General features: G+C 37.4%; 1 protein-coding gene across 2 annotated transcripts; it reads right to left on the bottom strand.

Moving 5' to 3' along the window:
- Positions 1–323: 323 nt before the first annotated feature.
- On the bottom strand, positions 324–12,449 carry puraa (purine-rich element binding protein Aa). 2 transcript variants are annotated; one of them, XM_079847493.1, is made up of 2 exons: positions 12,382–12,449; positions 324–1,309 (listed from the first exon to the last, which is right to left on the bottom strand). In XM_079847493.1, the coding sequence occupies exon 2, from the start codon at positions 1,234–1,236 to the stop codon at positions 373–375; it is 864 nt and encodes a 287-aa protein (XP_079703619.1). In that variant the 5' UTR covers positions 1,237–1,309; positions 12,382–12,449; the 3' UTR covers positions 324–372. The 2 variants fall into 2 exon arrangements, with proteins under 2 accessions (XP_079703619.1, XP_079703618.1); XM_079847492.1 differs by lacking the exon at positions 12,382–12,449 and adding an exon at positions 6,662–6,859.
- Positions 12,450–12,484: the final 35 nt, after the last annotated feature.

Below are 12,484 nucleotides of genomic sequence, written 5' to 3'. Positions count from 1 at the left end.
TCGGCAATAACTCCATTGCAAACACTTCTATAATATCTTGGAACGTGTAAAAAAGTTCTCGGTTAATAAGGGAAAGAAACACTCAGTTCTGTTGTCGTCAAGTAAGAAACACAGTTCATATATAATGTTATTACTTGGTTTAGCAGCCGCTTACTGGTATTAATGGTGGGTAAGTGGATGACATCCAGCGATGGGTGGACTGTCAGTCTGTGGAGGTTTGTATTTTTTGTGGGTAGTGCTCCCGTGGAGTTAAACAGTTACTTATCTTTTATGTATCTTTCTCTTTTTTCTTTTTTTCTTTTTTTACAGCAAAGTACGTATAATTTCTCTTTAGGTTATTCGGATTATTTTTTTGCATGTTTCCCTCCACTATCAATCCTCGTCCCCGTCGTCGGCGTGCATCTCCTCTTGCTGCTGCTGCTGAAGCTCGCATGCCCTTTTTTCCCTCTGTTTCTCTTGAATCTTTTTCATTTCGTCTGCGTATTTACAGAAAGTGCTGCCGAATTTCGACCACACTTTGTAGGGCACTGTGATAGAGTTGCGATAGGTGGGCTTGACCTCGCTTACCCTCATGAAGACCCCGTACTTATTGGAGCCCACGTCAAAGAAAAAGCGCTTGTTGTCCACAGTTAACGAGGTTCCCTCGGGCAGCTCCGCCGGCTCGTCCTCCACTCCGTAGTCGTCGATGAGTTTGGCGAGAGCGTCGCGAAACTCGATAAGTCCCTGGGCTGGAAGAGCGATGGTCTGGCCTTGCGTGGATCCCAAGCCGGGCCCCCGGTTGACGGTTTGCCTGATCCTCAGAAAGCGGCCCCTCTGGTTCTCCTTCAGATCCATGTAGTACTTCCGATTCTCCCGGACCAGAAACTCACTCTTCAGAGCCCGCCGCGGCTCGTCCTGCGCCACGTCCGGATTGCTCGGCCCTAACTGGGCATAGTGCTCGATGAAGTCTCCCAGGTAGTCGCGGAACTCGACAGCGACAGACATGGAGAGAGTGAGGCGGCTCTTGTTTCCCCCGGCCCCGACTTCTGCTATCTTCAAGAAGCGGCCTTTCGCGTTCTGCTTTACGTCTAGATAGAAGCGCTTGTTCTGGATGTCAACCCGCTTCGAAGCGAGCTCCTGCGTCTCGTGCTGCAGCCCGGAAGCCGAGCCCGCCCCTCCTGTCACTGGGTGCATGGAACCGACACCCGGGCCCGTGGCTGCTCCTCCCTGCTCACTTCCACTGTCTCTGTCCGCCATGATGCTGCCTGCCTTCTCCCTCTGTCTTACTGCAAGCTACTGCCAAGCAGCCACGCCACCGCTCTCGCGAGATCTGCGTGAGGAGAGAAGACGAGCGCTGTTCAGACTAGTGCAGATTCCCAATAAATTCATCGTGCTGAATTCAAGTCTAACGCTGCAGCCGTGATGTCTAATCACATACTATGTCTGTCCTGGAAAATGTGGATAAATTCATTTCAGAGCGAAACTGAAAATGTATTTAATTGCGTTCCGAGTTTGCGCTGTCTTACCGTGTTAATAGGCTATAGGGCTAATAGCCTATATTTCACAGCCGTCGATGTATATTAATATATTTCGACATGGAAGTCCTTTGCTGACGTGTTCGTTGTCATCTAGTTTTTATTATTATTATTTATTTATTTATTATTATTAGGCTATTATTATGTTACAAGCGGCTATTAAACGATAGTTACTAAAATTATGCCGAAAAACTGAGTTTTCTAAATCTGAAGTGATATAAACTGGCCCAATTCTTTAAGATATCGCACATGGATCACGCTGGAATTTAAGAATATTTAATGAGAAATTTTGCAAGATATAAACTGGACAAATATGGACGTTTAAGGGCAAACCGGTTGTGCTTGGATAGTCATTTAGTTGTTCATCCTTCATTCAATCATCTATTTTTTTGTCACGTCAAAAATAAAAATAGATTATTGGAAATATATATTTTTTAAGATGCATTCGTATTGCATTAAATGGCTGGGATTTTGAGCTAATAAATAGATTAAAGCTTTTGAATGGTTGCTTTTTATTTGGGTTAAGGTAGGGGAGACCGGGGACAGTTGTAACACGGGGCTAGTTGTAACACTACCAATTCCACCAATCAGGGATAAGATATGAGTTATGTGACAGTTTCAGTTTCCTCAGGCTTCCTTTACGATCGCACATGGAGGTTTTCAAGTCTGCGTTGCAATCTCTCCTGAAGCTACAGCAGAAAATCAAATTCTTAGGTAAAAAAGTAAAAAAAGTAAAAAAACATAACAAGATAATATTTTGTTTAGTACTTCTACCGTTGTAGATAATGTTGTATGAGTTATATCAGGTCAAACTGTAGTTTCTATAGTAAAGAATGGTGTATCAACCTCCTACTAATTTCAAAGCACCATGCTAATACAGCTAGTTAAACAATAGTGACAGTGGCGGGGTAGGTTGTAACACGTGTTTTGAAAGTGACCTTAATTTGTATTGGACCTTTTATGCAATCTCAATTTAATTTGTGAATGATAAATAACATATTTAAAATCAGGTTAAAGTTAAATAAATACCAACACATACACTGCAAAAAATGTTTTTCTTACTTAGTATTTTTGTCTTGTTTCCAGTCCAAATATCAAAAAAAATCTTAAAAATCAAGATGCAGTTTGCCTATCAACTCACGGTGGAATTCAACATACAGCATCCACAAACCTGGGATGAGAAGAACACACAAAATATGCACATACACTCCCCATATTCACACAGCCATTCATTTAAAATAAAAATGTTGTTAATAAAAACCCTTAGTTTTTGTGCATTTTGTCTACCTGTTACAACTTACCCCAGTATGTGTTACAACCTACCCCAGTAGTGGGGTAGGTTGTAACAAAGGACCACCTTGTATTCATGATCATCTCACAAAGTCTGTGATATATTTGAAGAAATTTAAATTGTTGCCATTTGTAGTAGACAAATATGGGTACTTTGCCTAAAAGTTTCAGAAGTGTAGCTAAAAAAAAAGGGTCGTTTTAGGTGCTGAAGAAAAAAGTGTTACAACCGTCCCCGGTCTCCCCTATGCGTTATATAGCCTAGTTATTCAGGTTTGTGATTCTTTTCTCCAATATAGCCTATTATTTAACATATACGTTGCTGTATGTATTTATAACAGATGCAAATCATTTATTATAATCAAGTAGGCTATAACATACCCGAATATTTGTTGTTTTGCAGTTATTCACCTTTTATTTTCTTATAGAAAATAGCCTATCTCCTTTAAAAAAAACAATCCGAGGTTTCTAATTAAATAATGCACACCTTCGCCTGCATGTAAGAATCAAGGCAGTTGGCGTGAAAATACTTTAGTGGTTATATATAGTTTTAATTGCCTGTTAGAAGAAAACAACAGTTTAATCTTATTAGTCTATAAATAGGCTATATGTTTTCTAATTTACATTGGTGGTTGTTTGTGATGGATGCTTTACAGGAATATGTATGCGTTGTGTGACGGTAAGCAGAAGAAAACATGTCTAGCTACTAAAATATGCAAGCTACGTTTAATAAAAATAATAACAGTTCATGCAGTTCGTCCCAATGCAGCTGTATCGTTTCTCGGATATTATATAGGCCATAGCTTGTACAAAATATTTATGTCATTCGTATGCATATGCAATTGAGTAATGAGTTTCAGACATTTTATTTATTTATTTATAAAAAAACTAATACTAAACTAAACGAGTAAAATAATATTATTATATAATAGCCTATCTAAAATGCATAATGCAATCAAATCTAATGGCCTTGTTCTTACTATTCCGCACAAAATCCTTTCATATGCTTAATTTGAACATGTTTGGCAATTTAATACACAATTAAATGATGCATTCGTTTTTAAACATGTTTTTAAAGCAAACGGTTTTATAAATGTAGAAGAACATGACTTTGATTACGATTATTTGTGTCAGTTATTTGATTTATTTGCGTGTATTCCTGTAGTTGTAGTAATATTGCCCATAAGCGCAGTTATTTTACAAAAACATCCGACAAAAGTAGAAACTGGATAATTAAACAAATATTTCGAATGAATTTTCTTTAATACTTCTTTATTTACTTGAATTGAACGGTTCTTTAATTTAACTGAAATTATAAGTATTAACCCAAGAAAGTGATGGCCTTTTTTTAAGCGTTTCGTTTTTTTTACGAGGCAAGAATGATCGATTCTCTAATAATTTAGAAAACATTTAAATAATTAATCTCTAAAATAATTAATCAGCGTGAAAGTCAAATTGTGATAGTGTTGTTTCGGTTTGACACAGAACGTATTGTTTCAGAAGAGAGACTGGATATTTTAATGCGTATAATCGTATCTTTTTACTTTCATAAATGTTCTGTGGATATATATATATATATATATATATATATATATATATATATATATATGAAGACCTCCGATGCAAAAGCCTAAAAGCCACCTCTGTCAAAAATGAGATAATATTGAGTGAATGCTCTCCGCACATGTATACGCTCATCAAATACTTTCACTTCAAACTCACTATATATATCTATATATCACATATCTAGTCATATTTAATAAACAATTTTCTTGTATTTTGATATTATTTTAATCTTAAAGTTACAGCTATAACAAAAATGCAATCTATAAGCTTACAAGTCTTCATATAAGAAAGAACCAAAAGTTAAAATATTTCCAAGATGAAAAGTCTGCATTGTAATAACGTAGATTAAAATGAGATGTATAGAATCTCCCTTTAAAGAGGTACAATTTAGATAAATATACTCACTTTATGCCTTGGAAAAATGAGAGAATATAAATAAGGACGACAACATCCAGATTACCCAAACAATATTTTGGTATAGGCTACCTCTTTACAATAAATTAACATTAGTTAACATGGACTGACAATCAACCATACTTCTACAGCATTTATTAATCTTAGTTAATGTTAATCTTACACATTATTAAAATCAAAAGTTGTATCTGTTCACATTAGTTAATGCAAAAGATGAAAATTAACAAAGGGTAATACATGCTGTAAAAATTGCTCACTGCTAGTCCATGTTAGTTAATGCATTAATAATGTTAACAAATGAGACTTCATTGTAAATAGTTACTAATATTATTATAAATGTCCAGTTGACAGAACCTGACTTGTTTTCCATGCAGACATGTTTGTGAGGGAGGTAATAAACATATAAAAAATATTTACATGCAATTTTCCTTAATAAAACAATAAAGAACACGCCAAAATGAGTTTTTACGTGCATATGATACGCATGGGTAGGTTTAGTAGTGGTAGGGTACGTGCATATTATACGCATGGGTAGGATTAGTCGTGTGTGGGGTGCGTGTGTATAACACGCAATAAAGTGCGTATCATATGCACGTAAAAACTCATTTTCGCGTATAAATTGCACGATAAACACAATGCGTGCAATAGAGACGCAATTTCAGGATTAAGATCAGGCTGAACATGCAGTGGCCTTGAGACAGAAACTCTAGAATACTTAGAAGAAGTGGCATTCATAAATGCAATATTTACATAGAATGTACATTGCAAGACCATTTTGTTCCCAATGTTTAATGTTTCATTCCAGAATCTAAACACCGAGCACACGTCGAATACAAGCAACATTCACGTTGAAAATTTCACGAGTTCGTTTGCCCATAATCTTTATGATATTAAGGTTAAACATACTGCATTAGAGGGGCTCGAGGAAGCAGCTTCAACTAGGGCTTAGATACTCCTAATAATGCTTGGAAGATGAGTCTGGTAGCAAGATGCCTAAATGATGTTTGTGGAGTTGGTGGGATGTCAAAACAGCTGATGAAGAAGCCAGTTGAGCGGCTTCTTATGCTCCGGCAGTTAATTGAAAGATTAGATAGGTTAACTCCTCCAGAAAATTACGTTTAGGCCTACTTCACGTATTCAATAGCTTACACATATGTATGTCTATTCTAGCATATGCTTTAATAAATAAAGTGCATGTATTTTGTTTGTCATTCAATATATTTAAATATACAATAAAATAAATATATAATAAATACAAAGCATCTTAATAATAGACCTATTTGATTATTTTTTTCCAGGATTAAAAGAAAATTATATTACCTCATGGCAAACCGTTAAAAAAGTTTGTGGTCACTAACTTTGTGTGGCCTGTTGCTTGCTAGAATGAAGAATATCTTAACTCGTTATTCTTAATTGAAACTTCACATTTTCTTATTTGCAACTTCTAATGCACGTGTAAACTGCTTGTCATGGGCCTAACATAAGTGACAGTGCGTAAAAAAGACACTGAGTGAAGGAAAGAAGGACCGTCGACTCTCAACTCATGAGCGTTACTCAAAGGTGTGCTTGCTTTTGGTCGAAGGTGAACTCTGCAAGCTTGAACTCATAACGGTATATCACAGTCACGTTAAATGGCATTGGATTTGCCGCAACCGACAGAGAGTGTGTCAGCCTCGCAGTCTGTCAGCACTGTAAACAGTTAACGAGTTTGCGCAAGCAGTCTGTGCAATCTGCCCACGGCTGCGGATATTAATTCCGTGGTTGTTATACTGACCAGAAAAAAAGGTATACCGCGGAATACCATGACATAGATCGTAAGTGCAGTGCTGTTGCCAAAGTCGCAGACCTCATAACGAGCGACGTGTCTCGGCATATCTTACCCCGCTCAGTCTGCAGGCAGAGCGTTAGCCCCTGTGCAAGCCCTTCGCAGTTGAACACTGTCAAAAACAAAGATGAAAACCTGTAAGCCCCGAAGGCCTACTGTAAACACTGTCGCGGTGCTGCTTCACCGATGCGCCGTTCACAAGATGGAACGAAAGAGCGAGTCGTGGCATGGAGACGGACGCACGCACGAGCTCAACGCTGTGCGCGTGGAGTCTGATGTCAGCACGCTCAGCTAGAGAAAATCAAACAGCTCGTGCGCCTCGCAGTGTTGCTTTCGCGATATTGCAGTTGCTGGAGATGCTGTTGAAGCTGTCAAACTTGTTCAGATATTGTTCACATGCATCTCATATGAGATTTATTCTACGTATTATGGGTAGATTCGCTGAGCTAGAAGCTGCAAGTGTTGTAGAATCGAAAACCAGTGTCATAATAACCTTTTTACTGGGTTGCGAATTTAATATGCACCGATTGTGTTTTATTGTCTTCCTTAAATGTCACAGTTCTTTATCCTAGCCTCCTATGAAAAAGTTTTTATGGTTTTACCATATCTTTTTAACACTATGTTGTTTCTAATAACTCAGAAGGGCTTGTGTTTTGAACGGATGATACCTAGAACTAATTGGTTTGTAACCTGATGGAATTTTTAATTATCCAAAGAAACATAGGCAACTCAGGATCTGGAAAAAACAAGAGGGAGCTGAATTATACTTACGGTGCTTCAATGAACCATTAAATTATCTTTTTATTTTTAAGGGTGTAGCAAGTGGAGATTAAACTTATTTATTCAAAAGTTTTTAGTGTTTAGAAAAGCGTGATTAAGATGTTTATCATGTTTGATATGATCAAATGATTTATAGAGATAGGTGGATGCGTAGCCTATATGTTGAGGACACGTGGATTGTCTTAATTCATGTCAGGCCTAAGTTTTAAGTGTTTTTACGGTATAAAGAATTTTATGAATAATTTCGTTAAACTGATATATGTAGGCTAGAGTAGTTTGGTCGGTGGAGGTCGAGGGCAGCGCAGTTTCAGAACCATGGACAGTGACCGCTGAGTCCGTCACGCGCATCGCTGCGTTTCTAATGATCTATCGGTTTTTGAATGTTGTCTTTAGCGAGTTGGTAGTATGCCTGTGTAAAATTAACCTACAATTAATAAAGAGATTTGTAACTCCAGTTCTCAGCCTTCACATTACTTAAAAGAAGTGATCTAGAAGTGTTATTCTTTTGAGTGAAAAACATAGACTATAGCAATAAAAGCTATGTTTATTTTTTTTTCTTTAAAAGTCCTTATATGTTATTATTCTTCCTATCACAAGTCCATAAAAAAAAACTAATGCAATATATAAACACTTTCTTTCAAGATATGCCCTTTAAAGTGATAATTCACCCAAAAATGAAAATTCTGTCATTAATTACCCACCCTCATGTAGTTCCAAATCTGACTTTCGTCCATCTTTGGAACACCAATAAAAGTATTTTTGATGAAATCTAAGAGATGTCTGTTCCTCCATTGACAGCTACACAACTACCACTTAGACATTACAAAAAGTTCATAAAGAGATTGTAAAACTAATCCATATGAATTGAGTGGTTTTGTCCACATTTTCTGAAGAGACTTGATGGCTTTACATGATGAACAGATTGAATTCAGGATTGTATTTATATATAAACAATGGCCAGCGAACTTAACCTGCTTGATGCGCGAGAATGAACATCATTGGTTCTTGCGGAACACGAGAATGAACCTCATTGGTTCTTGCACATAAAACGAAGATATGCTTGAGCTTCTGTTTATCATAACTGCTCTGTGCATTGATGAATGTGTATATGTGAAAGAAGGCTTGAATTAAATCTGTTCAGTGTATAAAGCGGTTGTATCTCTTCAGAAAGTTTGGATGAAACCGGTCTATTCATATGGATTCATTAAAAAAAAAATGATGAACTTTTTGAAGCGTCAAAATGGTAGTTGTGTAGCTGTCAACAGAGGGACAGAAATTACTCACATTTCATCAAAAAGATCTTCATTTGTGTTCCAAAGATGAACGAAAGTCTTATGGGTGAGTAATTAATGACAGAATTTTCATTTTTGGCTGAACTGACCCTTTAAGAACAAGCGTCTGATCTTTTAGACCAATGTATCTCTTTATTTGTGTTTTAATGTTTATCAGCAGGAGACAATCGCAAATGGTCAACCCTGTTACAGTTCTGATTATTTAAAACCATGGTATTTGTAGAAGTATTGGCATTAACCTTATTCTTTTTTTTTCTGATAAACACCTTGAAGGTGTCACGACCTTGTAAAACTGTCAACCATATTATTTTTTTAAAGGCCGATATCAGCATCATGATATTTTTAACCAATTTAACTTGAGATTGCACAATATACATCTTTAACACTTAAAGATGTTCTTTGTCTGATAGAATGCATAAAATATCATGATGTATAGGCCTATATTAAATCACTTGACAGTTAGGCAATGAACAGTATAGCTCAGTTTATTACAATTTTGGGTAACACTTTACAATAATAGTACATGAATAATCATGTACTAATACCTGAATTAATAATTACTTTACTATGAACTAATGATGAGTTAAGACATGTATTAATGAGGTACTAACCTTAATTACGACATGAGTATCATGAATTCCTACATGAATATACCATCTTTACTACGCGTTAGTACATGCTTGTTAATTAATGTATTAATTAACATTTCGAGGTAAAGTAAATCAAACATGCTCTAGATCAGAAGAAAGATGTACTAAAAGGGCACAATGTTAAATTGTTCACAAATTTAACACCATCAATTGTCACATACATCAGTGAATGACACAAGATGTCTTGAAATATTTATATTAAACCTACTCATTGAACACACATTCCGTTTTAAGTGATTCCACTGCTGCCTTCAAGTGTAAAATACCTACTACACTAGCATATTCATTAAACAGATGCAATTTTCAAAATTAAAATCAGTGTTAGCACAGATGATGGTTATTTTCTGGATTTGTTTACTGTCTTTATATCATAATGCAGTCGGATGTTAGTCTTGTTTGCTGGCTCTTCTTTGGGGCCACTATTGCCCCTTCAAAATTTGTCCACTTTTTTCCTACCGTTCAGTTCCTTCTCCATCTAAATTCAGGCACAGCACCTCTGCTCTTCCACTTCTTTACAAACCACCGACAAGCACCAAATGATATCTGATTTAGAAGAGCTGAATATGTATAAAACATGTGTAATTGATACATTTTTGAAGATTTACTCTTGGAGGGCCAAGACAAGAAATTACATGATACATTAACAAATCATGAATTCATGTTACTTTCCAAGTAATTAATGATGAGTTAGTAATGATGTGCCCCCCCAAGTAAAGTCATGACATTATGATACATTAACAAGTCATGAATTCATGTTACTTTTACTTCATGGCGGGGCACATTATTACTAACTCATCATTAATTACTTGGAAAGTAACATGAATTCATGACTTGTTAATGTATCATAATGTCATGACTTTACTTGGGGGGGCACATCATTACTAACTCATCATTAATTACTTGGAAAATCCAAGAGTAAATCTTCAAAAATGTATCAATTACACATGTTTTATACATATTCAGCTCTTCTAAATCAGATATCATTTGGTGCTTGTCGGTGGTTTGTAAAGAAGTGGAAGAGCAGAGGTGCTGTGCCTGAATTTAGATGGAGAAGGAACTGAACGGTAGGAAAAAAGTGGACAAATTTTGAAGGGGCAATAGTGGCCCCAAAGAAGAGCCAGCAAACAAGACTAACATCTGACTGCATTATGATATAAAGACAGTAAACAAATCCAGAAAATAACCATCATCTGTGCTAACACTGAATTTAATTTTGAAAATTGCATCTGTTTAATGAATATGCTAGTGTAGTAGGTATTTTACACTTGAAGGCAGCAGTGGAATCACTTAAAACGGAATGTGTGTTCAATGAGTAGGTTTAATATAAATATTTCAAGACATCTTGTGTCATTCACTGATGTATGTGACAATTGATGGTGTTAAATTTATGAACAATTTAACATTGTGCCCTTTTAGTACATCTTTCTTCTGATCTAGAGCATGTTTGATTTACTTTACCTCGAAATGTTAATTAATACATTAATTAACAAGCATGTACTAACGCGTAGTTAAGATGGTATATTCATGTAGGAATTCATGATACTCATGTCGTAATTAAGGTTAGTACCTCATTAATACATGTCTTAACTCATCATTAGTTCATAGTAAAGTAATTATTAATTCAGGTATTAGTACATGATTATTCATGTACTATTATTGTAAAGTGTTACCCAATTTTGTCTTGAAGAAAGCAATAAGCCTCCTATGAGCAGTAAAACTCAGCAAGGGGCAACTGTGCATTGAGCAAAACCCTCTAACCCCAAGTTAATCCAAGGTACACTGGTCCTACTACCAATACTTTTCGTTAAATTATAATTAAGTAAGTAGGCCTAATAAGTTTGAGGGACCACAATTTGCACTATTTCTGATCTATGATTCCCAGTCATCTTACATGTTAGAAAAGGGTTGTGGCTCTGACGTTCTGTGCGCAGAGAACAGCAGATGTCGCCCTTAGTGAATTTGGAGCTACGCTCCTTTGCAGATCCACAGGTTCAGCCTTCATTTAGTTGAGGATTTAGGTTATTTTCTACATCGTTCATAACCGGTGAAAGTCTAACATTTAAACTCCTTTTAAAGTCTCCTTTTAAACATTGTGTCTTTTTCTACCATTCATATACACCACAGTATGTGTCTATAAATCTTTTACCGTCTTGTGCACATATTTTGTGTTTGATGCAGTCTGCTGCTTCATCTGTGATGCTCCTTCATTTCATTTGTTAAAAACGTTCTCATTCGGCCAGGCATCAGCAATGCAACGAATACCAGACGTAGCCTATGGATTTGATGCAACGCCTCACTATATATTTTTCTTCTTCTCTGAGGCAGAGCAGCGAATGTGACCTGAATGCAGGGCATGATTTAGTAATGGAATGAGACGCAAAACTCATTCAAAGCTCATTCATTCGCACTGTTAGCCACCGTACTCAAAGCAGCGCAAACCTGAAAAACCTCCTCTTTTTTTTTTTTTTTTTTTTTTTTTTTATTCGATGAGGATTGGCGATGGGAGAGATCGTGGATTGACCATTTTTCTCGGGGTGTCGGAGACTAAAGACGCACACGCCGGCGCATGGGCGTTCGTTTCAGCACCCCAGCCGTGAATCTGCCGTTTGTGCGGGGAATCTTGCCCTGATAGATCGGGGTGGCGGACAGAGACGGGGCGCGAGGGATACGGCAAACGCGTTTTATCGCTACGAAAGTGGATTCTTACAACGTTTGTGCTGAGGGGATATCGAAAGTAGCCCTAATAGTTTACTGCAGTATTTCACATTCGACTGCAGTGGAAGATGCACAGCACCAGTGGCGAGTAGGGCGCGCTCACCACTGCAATTTCGGGGCAAAGATTGACTGGCGGCGTCTTGCGGATACCTGCTCGTGTCTTCGGAGGAGGCAGCGTCCACGACTTTACCTGCATTTTAGGATGCGCTTCGGCAGAATGCAGTTGAGGGATCTGTATTAACCCAGCAGCATTACGCCGTTTCCGGTTCCCAGCTGGTGTTTCCCGATTGCAAATCTATCGGAAAAAAGCAGCGGATCCCGATGGCATGGACACTTACGCAAGGTCTGCCGCGCCGCCGTGCTACTGGAGCCTATTCGCAGTCACTTCAGCCTTCAACCCAGCTCCACCGCCATCGCCCCGCAGCCCTGCCGCAACGCGAC

Source organism: Squalius cephalus, assembly GCF_949319135.1.
Source record: "Squalius cephalus genome assembly, chromosome: 17".
Lineage (NCBI taxonomy): Eukaryota > Metazoa > Chordata > Actinopteri > Cypriniformes > Leuciscidae > Squalius > Squalius cephalus.
The sequence above is the reverse complement of the archived record's forward strand: the minus strand, read 5'-3'. Positions and strand labels throughout refer to the sequence as shown.